The sequence below is a fragment of the Gadus morhua genome, chromosome 16 (genome assembly GCF_902167405.1).
Source record: "Gadus morhua chromosome 16, gadMor3.0, whole genome shotgun sequence".
In the NCBI taxonomy this organism is placed as follows: domain Eukaryota; kingdom Metazoa; phylum Chordata; class Actinopteri; order Gadiformes; family Gadidae; genus Gadus; species Gadus morhua.
In genome coordinates, this window is record NC_044063.1 from 11,121,476 (window position 1) to 11,145,493 (window position 24,018).

General features: G+C 49.9%; 1 protein-coding gene across 10 annotated transcripts in view; it reads right to left on the minus strand.

The window, feature by feature from the left end:
• The window catches only part of synrg (synergin, gamma), a 39,156-nt gene that overhangs the window by 1,365 nt on the left and 13,773 nt on the right, over positions 1-24,018 (minus strand). For 3 of the 10 annotated variants that reach the window (XM_030380761.1, XM_030380756.1, XM_030380754.1), the window contains exons 8-22: positions 23,356-23,640; positions 21,067-21,147; positions 20,331-20,527; positions 19,378-19,623; positions 19,025-19,167; positions 16,638-16,756; positions 16,295-16,357; positions 13,741-14,796; positions 8,805-9,362; positions 7,501-7,664; positions 7,038-7,091; positions 6,430-6,526; positions 5,333-5,481; positions 4,154-4,264; positions 1,633-3,892 (exon numbers count right to left, since the gene is read on the minus strand). In XM_030380761.1, coding sequence (XP_030236621.1) covers positions 3,569-3,892; positions 4,154-4,264; positions 5,333-5,481; positions 6,430-6,526; positions 7,038-7,091; positions 7,501-7,664; positions 8,805-9,362; positions 13,741-14,796; positions 16,295-16,357; positions 16,638-16,756; positions 19,025-19,167; positions 19,378-19,623; positions 20,331-20,527; positions 21,067-21,147; positions 23,356-23,640 — 3,647 coding nt within the window. In that variant the 3' untranslated portion in view covers positions 1,633-3,568. Of the gene's footprint in view, position 1; positions 3,893-4,153; positions 4,265-5,332; positions 5,482-6,429; positions 6,527-7,037; positions 7,092-7,500; positions 7,665-8,804; positions 9,363-13,740; positions 14,797-16,294; positions 16,358-16,637; positions 16,757-19,024; positions 19,168-19,377; positions 19,624-20,330; positions 20,528-21,066; positions 21,148-23,355; positions 23,641-24,018 lie in introns of those variants that run through there. The other 7 variants (XM_030380762.1, XM_030380760.1, XM_030380759.1 and 4 more) reach the window with 6 other exon arrangements.

Below are 24,018 nucleotides of genomic sequence, written 5' to 3' on the forward strand. Positions count from 1 at the left end.
GATGGAAGGGGAGAGAAAGAGGGAGAGAAAGAGGGAGAGAAAGAGGGAGGTGTTAAGGTGCTTTTGACGGTTAAAGGGAGACAAACAAAGCGTTGAAGCACTTGGGAGGAGGAGGTAAGTGTGCGGTGTGTTTGTGAGATGATGATAATAATAATAATAAATAAAATGTATATAGCGCTTAATATGGTACTCCAAGACGCTTGATGGAGCGGGGTGCTTGCGGGGAGGCCGCAGGCCACGGAGAGAGAGAGAGATCTAGGGTCCTCGCGCTGTCGTCGACGGTGGAATTCATACCAGCTTGATGGCATGGAGTCTGCCACCTTGTTTGCAACCGTTCCGAATTGATTTGGGTTCACCGTAGTATTTGAATGCGTCCCTGCGTGTCGTTCATACCTACGTGGTACACGGTTATTCCAAGCTAATGAAATGTATGAGATCAATCCTAACAAGACTTCCTGGTACAAAGCAACAACTTGTGTTGAACTGTATCTGAAGAACCTTACAGCCAGAACACTGTCTTCTGGGTTTATTGTGGTGGAATAAATTGGATACCTCCCATTTAAAAATATACACCGAAAATGCAAGACAAACGTCAGAGATCTGACCCGGCTGGCATTTCCCACGGGCCTATTACTGGGGGTTCTGATTCCCGATCAAACAGAGATGAAGCCCAGTGTGTGTCTGTGACTCTTACTTTCCTTTGGTGAAACACCAGAGATAAGCTATAGCAAGAAAACTGAGTCATGTGTAGGATGAATCACCAGCTCTCCCCCGCGAGAACACACACACACACACACACACACACACACACACACACACACACACACACACACACACACACACACACACACACACACACACACACACACACACACACACGAGAGCGAGCGGGTAGCGGCAATCAAAGTGTGTACCGAGATGGACAACGTGTCTGGAAGTCGTCTATCATACATCTAGACAAAATGGCGGCCTTCAACCGCGATGCGACCCGGGTTAATGGCTCTCCCAGGAAGAGACGGAGTAGTAACAAAATCACCTCTCTCCCAGCTGCTGGGGGTTCACTCATTTTTAACAAACACAGCGGGCTCCTCTCCTAACTCTTAAGTGAGTAAGGGGGTAAGATGCCGAATAAGACGCTTAAATCCTAACGCTCTTCAATGACATGTATCTCAATTCACTGCCATGCCGCCTCATGGTTCAATGCGTATGCTAAATGGCTTCATAGTTATCCCCGGCTATCACGGTCCTAGCTGCACTCGCTCTCCTGCTCGTGGCCCGCGGCCTCTGTGAGTTCCATGGCGTTCCCTGTGAGGAACGCCAGAACATCAGCATGTAGCAGACAGCCGAGCCCGGGGGCCAATCAGCACGCAGCCTGGCGGGCGGCTGTGCTCTACGTGGTCTTTTCAACGGGAGCGTCGGGGAACGTGAATGAGAATGTCTTCCACCCACTGCAGAGGGCAGGCTGGATTTAGCAAAGGTCAGCATGACTTATTCACTGCGACCTTTGCACTGGGAACCGAAGCCAAGGGCCCACCGCTTGGAAACCCAAATCATTCCCGCTGTGGCACTATTAAAATGTACAAAAAAAAACTGTGCAGGCGGAACGAAAAATCATTCTTTGAGTTTCTTTTCGCAGTATTATTCTATAGGAGAAAGAAAAAATTGCATAGTTACCCTCAACTTGCTTTCTTTGGCCTTTGCCTGTAAGCAACACAAGTCGTGTCAGCATTAGCTTTTCAACCCACACGATGTTTGTGTGAGCTTGTCAAAAACACAGTTCAGGCACCACCCAGGAGCACCCCCTCTTCAAGGCCCAAACACCAGGGAGAAGCTGCCTCGCTGCCCCATCTCCTGGCTCTCTTTAGTCGCTCATCTCAGATGTCCAGGCGTCTGCCACGTCTGGACATCTGGACTGGACTGGGCTCGGAGAGGTCAGTGAGGTTCCAACATCTAGACATCAATGCAGCCAACCCCCCCAAAACAGAACCCCAAGGTATTCATGCGTCCTGGGACGACACGATAAATACCAGAGGAGAAGATGGTGCTTTGGTTGAACTTGACTGATTGAGTAGTGTCCGCAAGACCAGAAAAGCAAGCGTGTGAAAGCAGCAGGAGACGCAGAGATGTCTTACCTCACGGCAAGACCCTTCCTCATACATCACACCGCTATTCAGGGTATGAGGTCAGAGAGGGAGATCTTACCTGTTGCCCATCTCTGTGTCCTCTAAAACTGAAGGACGGTTCCCGGTGAGATGCTTAAAAGCCCAGAACACTTCAGCACAGCCAGTAGATCAGGGCTCAAAGTGGATGAGATGCTGTCAGATATCCCAGTCAAGAATGTTCCATTCAAAATAACCAATGGAAGATGGCCGCTTTGAGAAATCTGTCTGTTTTGGTTACATGCTATATTCACCACACCCTGCCTGTGAGCCAATCAAAAGAGTTGAAGACAATATGTGAATGAGGCCATCGAAGGATCAGTCCCGCCTCCTGTTCGTGTTATCTTTGCATATTTCCTCTCCAGCGGTTGTTTCCATCATAGCTTAAGTCCCCACAGTGTTGCTGCATCACAGGACAATGTTTTTAGTTTTTTTACGCTGAAGGACAAGGATGCCATTGATGCCATCTGCTGCAGCCAGACCCTTCCTCTCATCCCCTCGTCTTCACCGCAGACTGCTGCTCCCCATTGGCTGCTGAGCCTCGTTAGAGACGGGGCGCCGCCCACAAAACAGTAATTAAAAGACGGGTTATTAATCTCCCGCCAGAGGAGCAGGGGAAAATTAATCGTTTTTAATATCTCTGGTTCTATCTGTGGACGAGCCGGTGGGGCATGTGGATAGGGGAGAGGGAGGGAGAGAGGTAAAGAGGGAGAACGAGAGAGCGAGAGAGAGAGAACGAGAACGAGAGAGCTAGAGAGAACGAGAACGAGAGCAAGCGAGAGAGAGAGAGAAAAATAAGGATTGCTGATCTATCCTCTCCTGTTCTACATTGTGGCACCGTCTGACTGTGAAACGTCTGCTGTGAGGCTGGTACGTACTATCGGGCCATATTCCTCTCCCTCTCTCACCCTCCATCTGGCCGGAGACTGGGAGGCAAGAGAGGGAGAGAGAGAGAGAGAGAGCGAGAGAGAGACCAGTAAGGACAGTTAAAGTGGTCTTCTTCTGGTACTGGGGACCATGATGGACTTGGGGGATTCATTCACAGGATAACACCACCACCACCACCACCACCACCACCACCACCCCCCTCTCGCGAAAGCAAGAGAGAGAGAGAGAGAGCGAGAGAGAGAGAGACCTACCCAGAGGTCACTCTGGTGTCCCGGGGTTAGTGACAGTGAGAAGGGACACAGGAAGATGCTGATTTTTTGGAAGGTAGGAAGTGAGGAAGGGAACAATTCCCTCGTCACCAAAAGTACCCTACCCAGAATGCAACAGCTGCCTGCCGCCCCCCCCCTCCCCCGAGGTGCGAAATCGACAAGTCTTCTCTCCTCTCTCTGCACACACACACACTCACCTTTAATTAGCTTTAATAATTTTTTTCCTAAGTTCCTATGTTCCTAACGAGCCCGTTAGAGCGGTTGCCATGCCGACGGCGGCGGTTTCGTCAGCCCTCCCGAGGGGAGCGGCTGGCGGGGGTCTCCTCTGTGTGTGTCTAGACCCCCACCCAGCGCAGTATCAGAGCTGAGAGAAGGGAAGGCTGTCGCTGCGGACCCCGCTGTGGACCCCGCGGTGGGCCCATCCTCAGCCTGAGAGAAGACCCCCCCCCCCCGACCCTCTCCCAATGCACGGGGCAGACAAAGGAGATAGAAACATGGATGGATTTGGGGGAAGGTAATGTTTCTCGAGGGTCCTACTCGTTTGAACAGGCGTCCGATTGTGCTTTCTTCTTTTTTCTGAAAAATGGTCCAAATGTCACATGGTTAAACGCGTTCATGACAAAAGGTGTGTGTGTGTGTTTGTGTGTCTGTGTGTTTGAGTGACAGACAGCATGTCCGTGTGCGTGTTGTGTGAGTAACCGAGACAGCATTTGTGTGTGTGTGTGTGTGCGTGATTGTAGAGTGTATGTTGTGCCTGTGAGTGAGTGAGAGACGGACGGCGTGTGTGTGAGTGTGTGGATTATGTGTGTGTGTGTGTGTGTGTGTGTGTGTACCAACCTTGCTCCGAGAGTCCACGTTCAGCAGGCACACCCCGCACGCTATCTCTTTGGCGTTCTTGATGCCGTGCCTGAGGATGCAGCAGGAGAAGTCTAGAGAGCTCTCCTCAGGCTACACACACACACACACACACACACACACACACACACACACACACACACACACACACACACACACACACACACACACACACACACACACACACACACACACACACACAAAGATTAATATCAAATAAGAGCCCCCTACAGCCTCTGATTAACACCTCTGTATCATTGGTTTCTTCGTTCTCTTTTTGTCGAGCCTGTAATGTTTTCATCAAAGATGTCCATGTAATTATCTCCCCCCCACTACTCTCTCTCCCGCTCTGTCTCTACTCCCTCCCTCCCAGTTCCTTTCTCCCCCAAGAGGACCTAGTGTGACTGATGTTGAATTCTCCAGTAGGCGGCTTCAAGGGACAGACAGTGCATATGTTTCGGCCGGGGGAATACATTGAGCTGTCTGATCTGGGCCGTCACATTTGAATCCATGCTTGGCTCAGAATACAGATTCAGAGTCAAAGGAGCTGTGGCTTTGACTTCACTGTATCGACCGTTCTTCAACATAATCCCATTCATCTTGATGCCATTAACAGAATACAAATACAGTATTTGTGGCGTTGCTGTGCTTCTATTTTAATCATTAGTAATACACTGTACTGTGTGTTGACCTAACTAGACCTCCTTCAAAGCAGTCGTTTTATAGGTCAATCCTTGGTTTTAATAAAGAGTATAGTAAAAACGTGTGTGTCAATGTGCGAGTGTGTCAACGTGCGTGTGTGTCAACGTGCGTGTGTCAACGAGCGTGTGTCAACGAGCGTGTGTCAACGAGCGTGTGTCAACGAGCGTGTGTCAACGGGCGTGTGATTGTGTCAACGTACGTGTGTGTCAACATGGGTGTGTGTCAACGTTCGTGTGTGCGTCAACGTGCGTGTCAACCTGTGCTTGTGTGTCAACATGTGTGTGTCAAAGTGTGCGTGTGTGTCAACGTATGTGAGTGTGTAACTGTGTGTGTCTGTCAACCTGCGTGTGTGTGTGTCAACCTCCGTGTGTGTGTTTCTAACATGTGTGTGTGAACGTGTGTGTGTGTGTGTGTGTGTCAACGTGTGTGTGTCAACGTGCATGCGTAAGAGGCTCTTACCACCAGGTTGGCCAGCGACATGAAGCCCACCAGGTTGTTCCACACGCGGCTGACGTCCTTCAGCAGCTGCTGCAGCTTCTCGCAGCACACCGCCGTGGCCTTGATGCCAAGCTCCACCCGCCTCGTCACGCGGTACACCTCCACCACGCCTGGGAGGAGGAAACAAACGCACCCCGACCCGTGGGTCACTATATACACACGGGAAGATGTTTTCATGGACGCATGCATAATCACTCGCGAACGCACACACACCGACAGACACACACACCTACAGACAGACACGCACGCATGCACGGGCACAGACACACAAACACACGGGCACACACACACACACACACACACACACACCAGACACAAAAATAGAATCACATTGTGTGTTCCTGCTCTTTCCTCGTGACTTCTTGACTCAGGTTGCTCATTAAAACCCAACAGGACTGACGGGGGCAGGGAGCTGTCAGGCCGAGCCCAGATGAGTCACCACACACAGCAGTCAACCCCAGCCATCAACACCCCTGCTCCTCATAACCGTCCACGCTGCAGCCTGTCATCCGCAGGCTCTACCCCTAACCCCTGGGCTGTCCAGGGGCTTTCTCTGCTCGGTGTCTACGGCTTTATTGAAGTAAAGCAATACGTTTCCTGAGCTCAGTGTACGAGTGTATTCGGCCAAATAGGGAAATAACTGGGGTCTTATTTTTGTCCAGTTGTTCAATTGATTGATCAGGTATTGGGTGACTGCGGCCCATTGCAGTTGTGCTCAATAATCGAAGTTAAGACGGTTGACCGGTCGAAATGGCTCCTCATCTCAAGAGAAGATAACTGTTGCGAATGGGCATGTTTATGTAACAGTGTATGACGATGTGTGCGTAAATGTGTGTACGTGTGTGTGTTTGTAAGTGTGTGTGTGTGCGTGTGTGCGTGTGTGCGCGTGTGTGTGTGTGTGCGTAAATGTGTGTGTGAGTATGTGTGTGTGTGCGTGTGTAAATGTATGCGTGAGTGTGTGTGTGTGCGTAAATGCTTGTGTGTGTTTGCATGAAATGTGTGCGTGTGCGTATGTGCATGTGTGTGTGTGCATGCGCGTGTGCTGGCCCGTGACTCACCCATGAGGTAGTCCATGCCCTGGGCGGACTGGATGACCTCGGTGCACACGGAGGAGCTGCTGATGCCGTTCAGCGTGTTGTTGGCTTTGGTGATGACCTTTGGAGGAGCACACAGGGCGTTAGGCTACTGTGGTCACCTGGTCAATGGAACTCATGGAATCCAGAAGCACTTATTCAAACACCATTAGAAATGCTGTGCTAATGTTGTAGCCGATTCATGCTACTTTCAAAGAATTCACAAACTGTTTTATAAGACACCATTATGAATGCCATGCTAATGTTGTAGCCTGGTTAATGTTAGTCATGGAATTCTGAGATACCGATTCAAAACAACATTATCAATTCTATGCTAATGTTGTAGCATGGGTAACGCTACAGTCATGGAATCCAGGAAGACAGATTCAAGACACCATTACAAATGCCAGGCTAATGCAGATCTGGGACTCCATGACTGTAGGCTTAACCAGTCTATGGCTAATGGATTCGAACAACAGGGCGAAAAAGGAACGTCCTGAGAAAATTACGTTTCCTACTTTGATTCTTAATGAGGAGCGACTGCACATAAGAATCACTTCAACCAAACAAGAAGAAAAAACAGAGACACATACCTCCAGGGCGCTCTCCAGACACCGCTGCCACTCGTACGCATACCGCTCGCTCTCCTGCAAGCACCAAGCGGCCATAGGTAAAGAGTTAAGCATACTTATATAGCATTAGCACAGGGGTTAATGGATCAGGTAAGAGTTAACCTAAACCCTACCCTTACCCTATTAAAGAATGTGTACATGTACACATACATGTCATGTATACATACTGCTTAGTTAACGTACGCCATTCATTAAGATGAAAACCATGAGTAAAGGACAACTATACCATTAGTTAACTGTAAGTTAACATTAGTAAATGCTTATTACTGCATTAACTAAAGTTAATTCACAGTTAATCAAGGTACCCTTATGGTTAAGTATAACAAATTAAGAAGTAGCTATAAAGTGTCTAAAGCTATGAAATGCCGAGATGTAAAATGCCGCGTGCCCCTCTGGTACTCTGCGGGGGGGGGGGGGGTCTCACCTCCACCTCGCCGGTCAGGTCCTTGTACTTGTCTCTGATGACGGGCAGGGCGGGCTTCTCGCTCAGGGTGCTGGAGCGGTCCCTGAAGGGCTGCTCCGGGGCGGGGGACGGGGGGCAGCGGCCAATCTCCTTCTCCCCCAGACTGTGGCTGCGCTTGTGGGACCCTGGCCAGGGAGGGCGGGGGGGGGGCGCATGGATAAAGAATAATAGGGTTTAGAAACGCACACATACACACACACGCCTCCAGACACAAACACACACACAGAACTATACACACACAAAAAGGTCCTGGGATTTCTATTTTCACACACACACACACACACACACACACACACACACACACACACACACACACACACACACACACACACACACACACACACACACACACTCCACGGTGTAGAAGATGCTATCTGGTGACTAGTCTGAGAGCGATCATGTGTCCGCCGTATCTCGCCCGCCCCCCCATCGCCGCTCCCAAACATTGCGAGGCGGCTAATTCCTCCCGGACAGCCGTTGCATAAACAAAGACCTCATTTGCGGCAAATAATAATTAGGTACAAAACAGTGGCACGGCATGAATAATTCATGACGACACACACACACACACACACACACACACACACACACACACACACACACACACACACACACACACCCTGGCAGCACACCTCACACCCACACACAGAGAGACGCACACACAGAGACTTAAGATAGACTATTCCAGTGGGGCCAGCAGTGTGGGCCAATGCGTGCGTGTGTTGGGCAAGGACAGGTAATCTTAATCTGCATTGCATCGCACGAGGCTCCCCAAACCATAACATCTCTAATTCACCGTCCCTCTCATACCCGCTCTAATGAGATTATCAATCCCGATGGGCCACGGGAATCAGCATCAGACTCTCATTCGCACAAATTACATCTAGCCCAGGGAGAGGCCAGAGAGAGAGAGAGAGAGAGAGAGAGAGAGTGTGAGAGCAGGGGTTTTTATTACATTTAGAGAAAATCCTGATAAATTACAAGTGAAAAACAAGCCTGGCAACGGCAGTTAGGAAATGAACAGCCATTAAATGGATACGGTTAATTCTGCTTTTGTGGAACTGCACCCTTGCTGATACCTCTCAGCAGCGGAGGGGACTGCAGGCCCAACAGTGACATCTGTTGACTGACAGAGGTACCGCATGGCTGAAGGAACGGTTACCTATTTGGCTAAGTAAGTAGCATCACTAGTCGTTTTAAAAGGGGCACATAACAGATAAACCAACACTATTTTAGACAGCGTATAATGGAGGAGAGGGACTCACCTTGGACACACAGGTCAAAGGTCGCCAACTCGTTCTTGATCATCTCCTCACTGGACTTGACCTTGGTCTGAGAGCTGGCCTTGAGAAAGTCAGACTTGCCAAACTTGGGCTTATCTCCTTGGAAGGCCCCAAACTCATCGGAGGCCTCGCCTTGGGGCTCCTCGGGGCCAACGTCCACGCCCGCCGTGGACTTATCGGACACCGTACTGGCAAAGTCTCCAAAGTCATCGTCGTGGTCGCCGCTCGGCTCGGGGAAGGCCTCAAACTTCCCCTCAGAAGAGGAGGCGTCGTCCTTGGGGGGGAAGGTGGAGGAGGCGGCGGTGGTGGTGGTGGTGGTGGTGGTGGTGGTGGTGGTGGTGGTGGTCAGGTTGGGGGCGAGGTTCTCCGTGCTCCCGAACGTCAGCCCACTCCCGTAGTGGGGCGGGGCCAGAGCGGACCCGTCGGAGCCCGGGGCCTTCCTGGCCTCGACGGACACGCCCTCCTCTCTGTCTGACCAATCATAGCTGGCTACACTGCCGGTGGAAGTGCCGAAAGGGTCAAATTTCATGTCGTCGCCTTCTGCAATGACAACACAAACACACCAGTGGTACCGTGGAACGGAAGGGCAAGAATGCTGTCTGATTAGCCAATAAGAAGGCAGTAAATGAATAAATTACTGTTTAGATCTTATTACGGCTGTTTTCATTGGCATAGGCTTCCAATGGTGAAGAAGATGGAGATGTTGTGTAAATATGCATTTTTAAAAGAGCCTTAATACCATTTGTTCTGCGTCAATACATTTCAATATAAAGCTTGCGTTCTTCTGTCTAAATCGTATTTCATTCATATTGTAAATCAATTAATTCTCCATTTTCATACATTTTGCAAAACAACTGAATAGGTTTGAAACTCCTAAAAGGAAGGCAATTCTACATGATGGGTGTCATGTCTGAATAGGTCTGGGGATAGAACAGTATTATCAGCTGCATTGTTCAAATAATAGTGTCTACAACGCCTTTGTTTTTCTTCAACTGCATTGTTGTGGTGTGGGATACAATCAGATTGGGTGTATAAATAATTATTTGTCACTGTTGGCGCTCGGTTGCCATCCTGTTGTCCCCACAATGACTCATAAGACAACAGGTGTGTGCAAACACACATACACACAAACAAAGAGCGAGAGAGAGATAGCGAGAGAGCGAGCCAGAGCCAGAGCGAGAGAGAGACAGCGAGAGACAGCGAGAGAGGATGAGAATGCTAGTGTCACATTCACAATGATATTAACATGCTGGAACCGATACGCCCCACCTGTCCTAGCCCTTGACAAACTCCTCAGACACAAAAAAGCAATTTGTGAAATTGACAAGGATCTAAATCTGAAAAGCCATGTGTGTGAGATTATCATCCTGCCTCGGAATAAAGAAAGAAACAGAAAAATAGAATAGAAAGAAATAGACGGTACGCATTCCAGCAATACCAATGGTAATATTTATTACGACAACATGAGTCAAGAGAGAAAGATCACAAAATACTGTGAAAGAGGTCTATTGTTCACAAGAGGTTTGTAAAACTAACACTTGCAAAATTAGATTTCAGTCATTTTTTTCATCCCAAATACAAGGGCATGCAAAGTTAGGAATCAAGGAAGAAAAACAAACAGAGAAGAAAACATAAAAGGAGAAACCAAGAGAATCCCAAGAAGATAGCATAAGCAGAAACCAGAATGAGAAGGCACATTCACAGACTTAAAATAAAATCAGTTAGGCCTGGGGGATATATCACACACTAGTACGCATAACTACCAGGGCGTAAAGCAACAGGTTGGAGATTTACATACAGAACACTTGAAAAGCCAGGATAAAAAGGTTTTCAAAGAACAGGCTTGGAGGCAGGATGCATTATTACTATTCATAACCCTTTGAGGTCCTGAGCAGCCTTCTGCTTTTTTCCGGGCTGACCTGGGGCGCGTTCCATTAATAAAATGGTGGCCACCGGGCACAAGGCCATTAGCCAACTCACTGTGTAAGCTCGGCAGAAAAGTACTTGCTTTGCCAGGGGTGGGGGGGTGGGGGAGGGGGGGGGGCAGGCAGCACAGAAATAAAGTGCCAGGCTTAAGATACGATGCTTACGTAAAACTTTCGTATCGTATAGTGGGTGTGATTCTGTCATTTTAGGTAATACATTCGTTGGGCGATATATTTGGTGGGGGGTTGGAGGGGTAAACACGGTGAGGTGCCTTGCTCAAGCACACAAAGGGTCATGTAAACTCTAGACTCTCCTGACCTCTCTGGAGACAGCGTGATAATAAACGCTCTCGCTACTGCACTGGTTTTTATGATATTAGCCCAGCACAGACACTGTTGCTATCTCCAAAAGAAAACATTATTATGATTATAATTATTAATAGCACACAAATACAACCATGTCCCAAACTCGCTGGCGCCACCCCCTGACCAGCGTTGTGCCTCTTGATAGATAGGCTCCATTTCATTCACACGGTTCAAATCAAAAAACAGGGTCAGGGAATCTGTCTACATCTGAAAATAAGAGTTCATATTCCTGTAATAAAAATACACTATTAAATCTATGTATACATTTTTTTTCCCTTTCTGATAAAAACAACTTGCAAATACTGTTGCTCATAAAACGGTATCCCTATAATACGTTTCCTGTCAATTTCACAAATTGAAAAGTCAGGCACACAGCAGCAGAAAGCAAGGCAGGACAGGGTAACAATACAGACGGATCGTTTTCTCAAAACGGCCCCCCGGACCCATGATTCGTCATGCTGGAACATCACAGATGAAAACACAAATCAAGATTCCTTCTTTTTGTGCTATGGATTCTGGAAAAGGACCTCAAGGGAGAGGAAAAAAGGAAAAAGAAGGTACTGTCTCTTTAAGGGCGGCCTACTGGGCCAGGAACGTAGTAGTGCAAGCAGGGGGAGGCGTTTGAACGGTGGGGCTCTTTGGGGCCCCGGGGAGGGCTGGGTCCTAGAGCCCGCTAAGCCTAAGTGATGGAAGGGGACTTGTGGTTATGAGGTGGATCAATGTAGAGTGATGACAGTACTGTAGCTTTAACACCGTTGCTGCGATCGGGGGACCTTGGTCTTTGTTTAAATAATCTTGTTGTCACAATACTCTTTGTGGATCAAACACATTCAGGGTTAACAATTTGAAACACTCTGGGCATACCCAAGCCAATTTTCTTATAAACCTTTGAATAATTTAAATTAATTTAAATAATGCCTGTTCTGTTTACAATTCCATTGCACCCAAGGTGATATAAAACCACAGGGATTAAGGGATATTTATATTATAGCCTGTATATGTGTGCGTGTGTATTGTGTATATGTATCAACCTGTCTATACCATCACAAACAAACACACACAAACACCCCCCCCCCCCCACACACACACACACAACCTTATTTATCCAACAAGAAACTAACAAATCCCTTATTAGATTGAAATGAGGGATGTTTTCTGTGGAGGAGCCACTGTGAAGGCGGCGTATTCAAGTAGTCAGAGCTCAGCAACCTATGGTGCTTATGGAACAAAAAGCATGCGTGCAAAACATGCTCCTTCAGCTGAACGGATGGCCTGAGATGAAGAAGAGAGAGTCATGACATGAGGGCCGAGATGATGGATGAATGCAAAACGAACGCCAAGGAGTACGGGAGAGTGAGCACTCTGGATGAACAAAAACACCTAGTACTAATTATGGAGGTAAATAAATAAATAAATAAATAAATAAATAAATAAATAAATAAATAAATGCATCGTTAAATCGAAGCGTATTGCTTGGAAAATAATGAGTTTGGCATGGGCCGAGGCCTTCACCCCCTCACTGCTACGGCAACAGGCAGGTTGTGCACACAGACGACTAAACGACTAAACCGCTGACGGGAAATTAAAACTAAACTCTAAACACAAATCTACCGGCCAGAGAGCACTCCACGGCTCTATTGAAAGCAAAACCCGAACGGCTGTTGTCAAAAGCTTTCAAAACACTCCTCTGAAACACTGACTATTTCCCTAAATATGTCCCCCGGCGCCACAACATAAGCTTCATACATCTCATTAAAACGCCTTGATTGCGTCTGCTGCAATAAGTGCAGCAGACCCGATAACAACCTCTCAGCCTTCTGAATCAGCTCTTCCGACACAACCATAACAACAACAACAACAACCTCAACGCTGTTTACATAAATTAGCATAAAAGCCCTGCTTAACACTACCTCATGGCGGAACGCCGCTGCACCTACTCAGTCATTCGTATTTACCTTCGTCGGAACCGATTAAAATACCGAGTGGGATTAATATAATACTGCAATGTCCCACCAAGACACGCCTGAATGGCAGCGTCCGGTCCTGGAGGGAGAACGATAAGGCGGGGGGGGGGGGTTCGACACGCTGACCTGGCCGAGAACGGACGAGACGACTGCCCTAGGATGTCATGGCAACACACAAAACCAGTTAGGTTGAGCTACATGACGGTGTGACAGGAGGGAGCACAGAGACAAACAGAGGAGGAAGTGATGTCACAGAGAGGGTGACGGATATGAGGGCGCAAGCACGGCAAAGGAAGCCACGCAGGAACACATCGATGAATCAATGAACGCATGTGTGGTGATGATGGCCGTGGAAACATGGGGATGGGGTTAATGCGGGTGTAGCGACGTGACGATGAACCCTATACACCGTATAGCGTGTATGACAACACCTCACCCCCCTCGCCGGACCCTCGCCCCCAGCCCCCCGGGACCTCTGATCGAGCCGGAGCGACAGAGAGAGGTGGCCGGCGAGCGGTAGTGACGGCTTTATGTGTGCGTGCGTGCGTGCGTGTAACCGTGGTAACAAGGGAGTGTGGGTGGTGCTAGTGGTGGTGTCGGTGGTGGTGGTGGTGGTGGTGGGGGGGGGGGGCCTTCACCAGAGCAAGCGCACCAGTTCCTCACCTGCGGCGGGGGGCTGGTGGGCGGCCAGGCCGGGCAGGTCCAGCGAGCTGTCCGACATCACGTGCTTGAGGTCGCCGCCCATGTCCGACAGCTTCATGTCCAGCTGCACCGACAGCGCGTCCTCCGAGTCCTCCCGGCCCCCGCTGCTGCCGCCCAGCGACGGCAGGTCCAGCGACTTGACCGACGCGCAGTCCTCCTTGGTCTGCTTGAAGGCCGCCATCTTGTCGCCGCCCAGGCTCCGCTCCGCCGCGCCCAGCGCCGTGCAGAACTTGGAGGACTGGAAGTCGGCGAAGTCGTCGGCGGAGGTGTCGCCGCCGCCGCGCAGCCCGCAGAAGGCGTCCCGGGCGTCGTCGTAGGCGTGGCCGCCCTCCAGCGACAGCTGCTTGAACACGTCGTAGCGGTCCAGGCCCTGCGGGGGGCACTGCTGCGCGACCGCCGCCGCCTCTGCGCTTCGCTGCTCCACGGCGCCGTCCCCGCCCTTAGGCCCCGCCCCCGAGCTGCCGAACGCCATGAAGTCGGCAAAGTCGTCCTGGGAGGCGGACGGCCCCCGGCCCAGGAGGGCGGCGGGGCCCGGGGCCGCGTCGGAGGAGGAGGAGCCGGCGGGGGGCATGGAGGAGGAGGCGGAGGAGGAGGAGGTGGCGAACAGGGCGAAGTCGCCAAAGTCATCGGCCCCTCCGCTGGAGGGGGGCTTGGCCCCGCCCCCGAGGATCCCCAGGGAGGGGGGCAGGGACACGGCGGGGAAGGGGCAGGGCTTGGCCTCGGGGGCCGGGGCCGGGGCCGAGGGGCCGAGGGGGGAGAAGAGGTCCAGGTCGGCCATGTGGAGGGCCTTGTTGGGCTGAGAGAGAGGGGCCCCCGGGGCCTGGGGCTGTGGGGGCGGAGCTGGCTGTTGTGGGGGGAGTTGCTGCAGAGAGTGGGAGGTGGGGAAAGAGGGGGGGAAGGGGGGCTGGAAGATCTTGGCCTGGTCTGGAGGGTCTAGGGGTGAAACGCTGTCGGACGTTTTGAAGTCTGTGAAGCCGTCGTCAGCGCTGACAGACTTGAAATCGGCGAAGCCGTCCCCTGGGGGCGGAACACATCGATGGGGAAGACAAACGTTAGAGCAGGGACTTTTAACGAGGCGGCGAGGTCATCGCGTGGACACACAGTGACCCCGGTTGCCTTAGCAGCAGATTGTTTACTTTCACAATCCTACATGATAAGACAACAGCGGATTAGCAAGTCAACGCTGGACGGACTGTGCTGTTCCCCCCCCCCCCCCCCAAGGAAATACAAACAAACACTCCACAAAACACAGCAAGTCGTCCCTGTAGACAGAGTCCCATCATGCAGAGGACTCCACACAGGGACAGGAAGTAATGAGGCCGTGTGTCAGCAGATCACTGCAAATCCACTCCACAGGGAACGGCCCGTTGTGAATGTATCAGTGGCAGCATCACGCTAATCACCCTCATTTCATGGACATAATTACATTTGATAAAAAAACAATAGTGTGGGATTGGGTGCAACCACACTTGTGATAAATACCAAATTCTGGACGACTTGAATTGAAATGCAAAAATTTGAAATTCCAATATCCCCTTTTTTTTTTTCATGAAGAATTACCCAATTAGACGAATCTGTTTGCCTAAGATTGTCCGTTCACATCTTTTATATTCCCGGGAAGCACTTAACATTACATTAACATCACATTAGCATAACATTACAAACGTGATGGATCTATGGCCAACGATGGCGACGGAGAAAAGCCTGAATTGTGTGGCGCTTCAGTGGGCGAAGACTTGGTGTGGGGCTCGTATCGATATCTATGTCAACAGCTGTGGCTTTATGGGGGGGTGGCAGTAGAGGAAAACAAATGGGCTCATTACGGAGATGGAGCCTGGCAACAGAGGAGAGAAGGTCAGAGGAGCACCCAGTTACCAGGCCGCAGGACTTACGGGCGCTGCAGGAGCTGTGCCCCAGCGACACCCATCTAGTGAGGACAGAGGGTGCAGGACACACACCTGGATCAATACCCTGTGTGTTCCCCGCGGCGCGCACAACACACCACAACGTCGCCACAGGCACTCACAGGCCAGCTCTACGTCCCCCCCTCTTCCTTCTTTCAGTGTGTTTTTTTGGTTTTATTGGTGCTAGTAATCATCCATATAAATCCTGAGAATAGTCGAGGAGAATTCAACAGACGCGAATGTGGCTGGCTTTGTTATTTACGTGGTTGGGTTTTGTATGTGTTGTTGTAATTCTTCTGCCCTTCAGCCATTGGTTGTACACAGGGACCATCTCAGAGCCCACTATTTCTTGATTCAGCCAAGCAACCAAAAAGAGAATTATGGATTGTATATTGTTGTGTCGTTTGTGTTTGTGTGTGTTTGGTAAGAAAGGGTGCGTGTTTGTGTTTTTTAAGAAAGGGTTTGTGTGTGTGTGTGTGTTTTTCTTTGTTAAGAAAGTGTGTGTGTGTGTGTGTGTGTGTGTGTGTGTGTGTGTGTGTGTGTGTGTGTGTGTGTGTGTGTGTGTGTGTGTGTGTGTGTGTGTGTGTGTGTGTGTGTGTGTGTGTCCTTACCAGCTGTTTTCTTGTCAGCTGGCTGCTCCAGCTGTCTGAAGACACTGTACTTGTCACCTGAATCTGGGAAAAATATGAAAATATTATAATCATAATAACATCAACCAGAACATTCATTATGGTTGCCTCATGCTTTGTTTTCTTTGACGTAACACAACATAAATGCCATCAGTTGAAAATAAAAAGGATGCAAATGTAATGTGGGCATGATGACCACAAAGGGGCCATCTGGTTGTACTGCAACAGACAAGTTTAACATCTAACAGCTTTAACTTAATATTAAACTGAGCCATTTGTATGGCCTGAGTTTGGGGGGGGGGGGGGGGGGTTGATCAGGTGGTACCTGAGGGAGGGGGCGGGGCCTCCACGGGCTGCTCCACAGAGAGCTGTTTGAAGACCGCATACTTGTCCGAGGACGATGAGGAGGAGGTTCCTGATACTGGGGTCAGCATGGGAGGTGAACTGAGGAGGAGACAACACACAGGTGAGGAGGAGAAAGAGCAGGTTCCTCTGACTGGAGTCAGCATGGGAGGTGCACTGAGGAGACACTGGAAAGGAGGCGAAAGAGGACTCATTTCGGTATAATCCCGTTTAAGCCTGTCTGAGTGTACAGACAGTGCGTGTGTGTTTGGCTGGAAGAAGGTATTTGTAATTGCGAATTCAGCCCAGACCAAGAGCGACTGAAGTAGGGTTCAAAGTGGTCTTAAAATGGACTCATCATTGGAAGTGTGTAGAAAACCTGGGAGCCCACTCCCACCAAGGGGTTGGACTTAATTTAGATTAAATAAACTTCATTGGTCACATTAAGTGCTGTTGTGAGACCCAACATTGTCATGTTTTTAATCCTATTTGAATTTATATTTAAGCAGGTTCCTCTGACTGGAGTCAGCATGGGAGTCAGCAATAACAACAGAAAACTCAATAACTCACTAACCGGCTGCGCAGAGTCAACTTGTGCAGCCCGGCTGGCGGGGTGAGAGAGTGGGAGGGGCTTAGGATGAGTGGGAGGGGTTTGGAATGAGTGGGATGGGTTAAGGGTAAGTGGGAGGCGTTTATGAGTGTCAATAGTACGTGGCCGGCCAGAGTTTTTCAGGTGTAGAACAAATCAGTTATAGGACGGGCTTTTATTGATAACATTAGTGTAACAACCGTCATTTAAACCAAACAGAAGGCTGTTGATGAAACCTCATTATCAGGCATCATCTTCCTGAGCATTGGGCAGGAGGGAATACCGTTGGTCTCCGATGTACATAAAAAGGATATTGCTTCTGCTCCTTAAAAAACACAGCCTGATAAGAAATGCAGCGGCAGCAGCCAACAGCCTGGCCGTGCACCTGTTAGGTGGACATTTTACTGTTCTTATTTAATTAATCTCCCTGCGGAGGAGGCAGCCAAACTACAAGAAAGGCGCCCTGTCTGAGGATCACACTGCATAGGAGGCTGCAGGGGAGAAGATATTACAAACAGCAGCCCCCACCCTGGAAGATCACCCAGCTTCAAGCACCACACAAAACTGGGTTCAGAGAACAACATTTTAGTAAACATCAAATTTAAATTCCTCTCCAGCTATTTACTGTAATAGGATTTTGTTTCATTCTGATTGTCTATTGAGCTTTTATTTTAATATATATTATAAACTGTCGTATTTAATGCCAGGATGGTGGAAAGAAAAAAACACATCTACGGACAGGAATTGTAAATGAGCTTGCGCTAAAAGCACAATGATACACTTCTTGTATAATGTGTGTACAGTATGTGTCTGTATTCATCCCTATACAACTGAACCATACTTAGTAACTAATTCACTATCTAACCAACACGGGAATCAAAGCTCACGGCCCCCCTTCCAGACGAGGCGCTGCGTCTGATGAACCCGTCTGCTAACCCTCCATCTCCACAGCGTGGACTTCTCCGTCTCTCCTTTTTAATTAGCCGCTGATCCCTGGACTTGGGAAACGCAGTCGCGAGTTCACGACATGCCGCTAAATAGAGTGGGCGTGGTGTTAAATCAGGAGGGAGCTGGTGAATGTCAGCGGGCCGTGTGATGTGCGACACTGGGCTGCAGCCGTGCAACCTTTAGTCTCTCCCAGAGATAACTGGCGATCCGATTCTAGAACGTCATGTACAAAGATGAACAAATCTGCTGCCCGCAAGGATTGAATTCCTAAGTAGGTGACCAATGGTACGCAAGGAGGGGAGGAAGGGGAGGGGAGGAAGGGGAGGGGACAATTAAGCCGCAACACGGCCAATCACAACACTGGAGGATTGAAACGCTTTCAAGCCGGGCAGACGATAGAGACACTGATCGCATGCAGATGGAACCAGGAATAAACCAAGGTCCAGCACCACCTGAGAGGTGCTATTAGGAGTAGAAGAGAGTGGTTGGAAAACTAGGAGGACACTTTCAAAGGCTTGTTAATGGTTGTCTAACTTCATGGCTCCTTATCAAGCTCTCTGAGGAGCTGTTGCAGAGTCAGTAGACCAGGTGGCCTGGCAGGAGTGGTTGTCGGTTGGATCAAGCTGGCCAATGAAAACGTGTTGAAGTACCTTTGAGCACCTTTGAGCAACCTTAAGCACTGTAACTGTTTGGACGAGACGGTAGTTACCATCGGTGTGTATAAAGATGTTTTATTCAGTATTATGACATAGGAGTCAGATTGGGTGGATTTCTTGTTTGTGGGGCATGGTGCGCAGTGCTTTGGGGCCAGGAAACAGGCAGCATCCGGTTACCTGTTTGGGTGCTGAGTTGCACCTGCGGCTGGGAAACTGGAGCCCGACTCCCCCTTGAAGTCAGCAAAGGACGTGTCTCCACCTCCTGGCTTGGGCGCCTCCTGGAAGTCCTGGAAGTCATCGTCGTCTGTCTTGGCCGCCTGCTGGAAAAAATGGAGATCGATGCCCGCAATTATTTATATTTTTTAATTTATTTCTAGATCAAGACGGATCTGGATCTAAAACAGTAATCCAAAGGAGGAAATGAAAAAGTAAAATACATATTTCCAGCATGGTCCTTAACACACTGACCAATGAGGGGCGAGAGGAGAGATGGGGGTTGCCGTGGCGATGGTGATGGACTGATGTGTTACCTGCACAGGTGGGAAGCTGGCCAGGAAACCGGGGTTGGGCAGGGCCTGAGCCGGGGCCGCTGACGTCATGCCCATGACCTGTGGAGGAGGGGTGGGCATCGCCATGGAGACCGGGGGAGGAGCCATCATTGGCTGCTGGTGCTGGGGCATGCCGGGCGCCATGGCGATGGCCAGGGCGGGGAGGTTGGGTACCGGAGGAGAGGCGAACTGACTCAGGATGTCCACGTTCATCGCTGGGAGGCCACTCTGGAACCCAGACGTGTTGTTTGGTCACATTTATGCTCGGCTATGGTTCGAATACGGTCATGTGCGAGGGAGAGCCATAGTGTGTAGCAGATGCATCCCCTTGCCTGGGGGTCTGTCGCCAGGCAGGAGAGAGGTACCAGACAACATCCGTCCCACCCCGAGCAGGGCCCACATCAAGTCACTGCCTGCAGGCTACTAGTTCCAACACCCCCTCTCCCCTTACCTTCATCCCCATCCTCATCATCATCACACAGTCATCATTAATACAAACATTATAACCTGTACTCCTCCCTACATCGCCACTTCCTGCGTCTAAAACATCATCCTCCCAGAACAGAACACGATTGGCTGTTCTGAAACTATTCACGTTCCTCCGTACATCTTTAAATATTCCCTGTTCTTTAAGTCATGTTGTCATATTCCACATTGCGTGGGGCTGCCCTGCTGGCCAGATCAGCGGCACCTACGAGATATTAAATCTCAACCCTTCTACCGGGGGAAAGAAAGGCAAAAGAAAACAAGACTAAAGAAACTGGGAGGTGTGTGTGTGTGTACTGTATGTGCTGTACTGTATGTACTGTACTGTACTGTATGCACTGTACTGTATGTATGTATATATGTATCGTATGTATGTATGTATGTATGCATGTATGTACTGTATGTGTGTGTCTGTGTGTGTTTTTGTGCGTGCGTGCGTGCGCGCGTACCTGCGCGACGCCAATGAGCGCCAGCACCGAGTACAGCTCCTCCTTGGTCAGCATGCCCGGCGTGGTGCGGTTGGCGGCGGCCCAGATCTGGCCCAGCGCCTCCCGGGGCAGGCCCGACGACATCAGGATGGGGTACAGCTTGTTGGTGTCCACCCCCGCCGGGGTCATGGTGAACTCCAGCACCTTCTTGAACAGCTCTGTGGGGGAGCACACGCAGCACAGCACACCCATTGGTCGGGGGTATGGTGTTGATTGGTTTGTCGGTGAGTGTTGATCAGAGGGGGGGGGGGGGGGGGGGGGGGGGGGGGGCGGGTTGGGAAGTGTTGATTGGCTGGTGAGACAGGAAATGTGTTGAGGTTTGACGCACGGTGCCTTTCATGGCGCATTTCAGTTGCCTACCATCATGGACAGTAGGCAACTCTACAAGGAAAAACTAAGATTGTAAAGCAAGAAATCATTCTTGAAGGTATAATTATAAATGATAAATCTAGTTATAAAGATACATTTGTCAATATTAAAAGGCCAAAGATTAAATATGTCATAGTAAATGCTGTTTAATCAAGTGTGCATCCATTGTAGAATCAACCTCTACTGAATGTAGGAGAGAAGAGAAAGTGTGCGTTATTAGAACTAAACCCAAGGAGTGTGTGCGTTATTTGAAATAAACCCAAGTGTGTATGGCATGCATGTTTGTGTGTCATGTATGGGGAGGAACAGTGTGGTGGCGTGCGTGTACCTGGGATCAGGCTGTCGTTGTACAGCCAACCTGGCACCACCGGCTGGATGTGTTCTTGTTGTGTATACCCACCCACACCAGCTGTCATGGCACACACACAAACAGACAAACACACACACACACACACGCACACACACAGTGAGCTTTTATAGTACAATACATCTTCCCTGGCAGTCGAATCCTGGTTTTAAGTAGTCTCGACTAGAATAGCTTCCTACAACCGGCTGTCTGGAATGGGAATGGCATCCCAGTACTGACTCAAGCTCCGTCATCCTACTGGCTTAGACAGCTCAGGGCCAAAGCATGCACTACTGCCTAACATAGGAGAAAGGAGAAGACATTGGAGAAATATGGGCAGCACAGATGAGGATGGCTGGTTGCACTACTTTTTGCAACGCATAGGACTTCAGCCTTTATGAATAAACCATACTGACGGGGATGCCTATGTCTTGTGCATCTAACACACTACCTGCGGGCCACAGGTGTTAGCTACCTTTTAAACGCACATTATTCCCTGGAGTCTGAAGTCTCTGGGTTAATGGGGTATCATTGCAAATCCTGACAGCCTTTGAGACAATTACAATTATTATTATGCATGTCCCTAGACAACAAATAATAAACCAACACCAGAGGACACAAACAAACACATAAACTGCGCTGCTCCTCAGGGAACAGCGACGCAGCATGCAGATCCGGGCTTCCAGTTGGCCTTGGGGTCCTGATAGCGCTTAGCTAAATCGCCCCCCAGCCTGCGGGTTAAACCCCCACCATCAGACGAGCACAGATAACAGCCTCAGGGAGGGGACAACCCAAAGGGAGGGGACGCCACATGACGATGGAGAGAGTGAGACGGCAGCTTGATTTGAGTCAGTGAGGTACCCAGGCTGTCACCACGAGAGAGAGAACGAGAGAGAGCGCGAGGGAGCGAGAGCGAGAGCGAGAGACAGAGACAGAGACAGAGACAGAGACAGAGAGAGAGAGCAAGAGAGAGAGAGAGATAGAGAGATAGAGCGAGAGAGATAGAGCGAGAGAGAGAGAGCGAGAGTGAACGAGAAAGAGAGCGAGAAAGTGAACGAGAGATCGAGAAAGAGAGCGAGAGAGAGAGAACGAGAGAGAGAGAGAGAGCTGGAGTACGAGAACGAGAGTGAGAGCGAGAGAAAACCCAGTATTCTGATTAGCAGCAAAAAAAGACAAAAGCACCAAAGCAGGACAAATCAGGTTGAAGAAAAGACAATCCGAGACCAAGCAAATCAGCCCGCAGAGAGAGCGAGGTAGGCGGGAACGGAGAGCACCTCATGATCAGCCATGTTGCTCCACACATCGGCAAGGTAGAGCGACCGTCGGCCTTTAGCGTTGGTCAACATGGCACCAGGTAACCATAGCGATGATGGAGTACCGCTCGTAAACAAAGTGAAGGACTGGGAGGACGGGTCAGCGATCAATCTGACAAGAGGCAGTTATTTACCGGAGCGAGGAGAGACGCAGGGAGAAGTAATGCATGTTCATCGTTGGAGTTGTTGTTGTTAGTGCGGGGCAATGGACTGGAAAAAGCACCAGGGTTGGAAGGAAAGCCGATTTGTTTGCGCTGTGGAGCCCTAAAGTTTAAATGATGTCGGTACCATGAATATATGATGAACCAAAACACTGAGTAGCTCCCATACCTTATGCTGTGAGATTTTCTTTTTACAGACTAAATTGTCATTAACAGTCCAAAGTAAGTTAATTCAATTATTATACTTAACATATTTTTCATACACATTCATAATTTAGAGGCTTTCTTTCAATATTTGGTTTCACGCTTTCTTATTGCTTATTATGATAATGAGATTTGAACCACGCCATGAATTATTCATGTGCGCTGCTCGGTTCCAATGTTTACAGTCGTCCAATCAGCCGTCCAATCAGAGGCAGAGGCTCAGCCGGTGGGTTATAAAGTGCCACCTCTGTTTAGATTCTGCAGCCTGCGTCAGCTGAATAAATACGAGGAAATAATATGCAATTTGATACAGTACTTCATGTCGTAGTAGTAAAATAAAAAGTGTTCAGTATGTCTACAACTGCAATGTTTGAACAAAATAACTCAACGCCTAATATTACAATATATAATACAAATACAATATATATTGAGAGTCTCCCACACATCAGTTCATCATATATTCCTGTAGCGACCCACCGCGTCTTTAGACCTCCATATCTTCCCAGCCTCGATCACGTACTGATAGAGCGGCGGAGCCAGAGAGCGCGGCGACCGAGCGGGCGAGCGAGGCCCGTAAGACCCTTCTCTCTCACCACTGTCCCCGCCCCCACCAGGGAAGGGGCTGGCCTGCGGCGAGGGGGCGGCGGCCACGGATGGCGCCGGCGGCACCGGGGCCTCCGGCGGGCTGCTCGCTACGGTGAAGACGGAGCTCAAGTCCTCGGAGGCGGCGGCCCAGTCGCGGGCCGTGGCGCTGGGACGGAAGCGGGCTGAGACCTTGGCCCGCGGGGCCTGCGCCGCCGGGGCCCTGAAGCTAACCTGCGCCCGCTTGTCGGCGCTCATGTCACAGGAGGAGAAGAGCTTCTCTTCCAGGGACGGGCCTGGGGGGGGGGGGGGGGGGGGGGGAACGGACCGGGAACACAACGTCACACCAGAGACAGCCACAGATGGTTATAGCGGTGCGATACTGCGCTCCTTGGTACTTTACTGATGTGTGTTGGCTTCAGTATAACTGTCAGTTTCTTATGACTTCTATCGAGCTGAGTCTGGTTTACTTTCTCGGTGGTGTATAGTGAATAATGTATGATGTTTTCTTTCCAAGTATATTTCGGTATGTAAAGTCTGATCCAGGCGCACATTCCGCAGGTCCAGCAGTGTTGAGCTGCCGAATTCAACATCTAGGTCACTGAACCCCTTGAAGGACGGGGGGGTTGATGTTTATGTAAACAGTGATCCGTCCTTAGGTCGGGCCTATATTA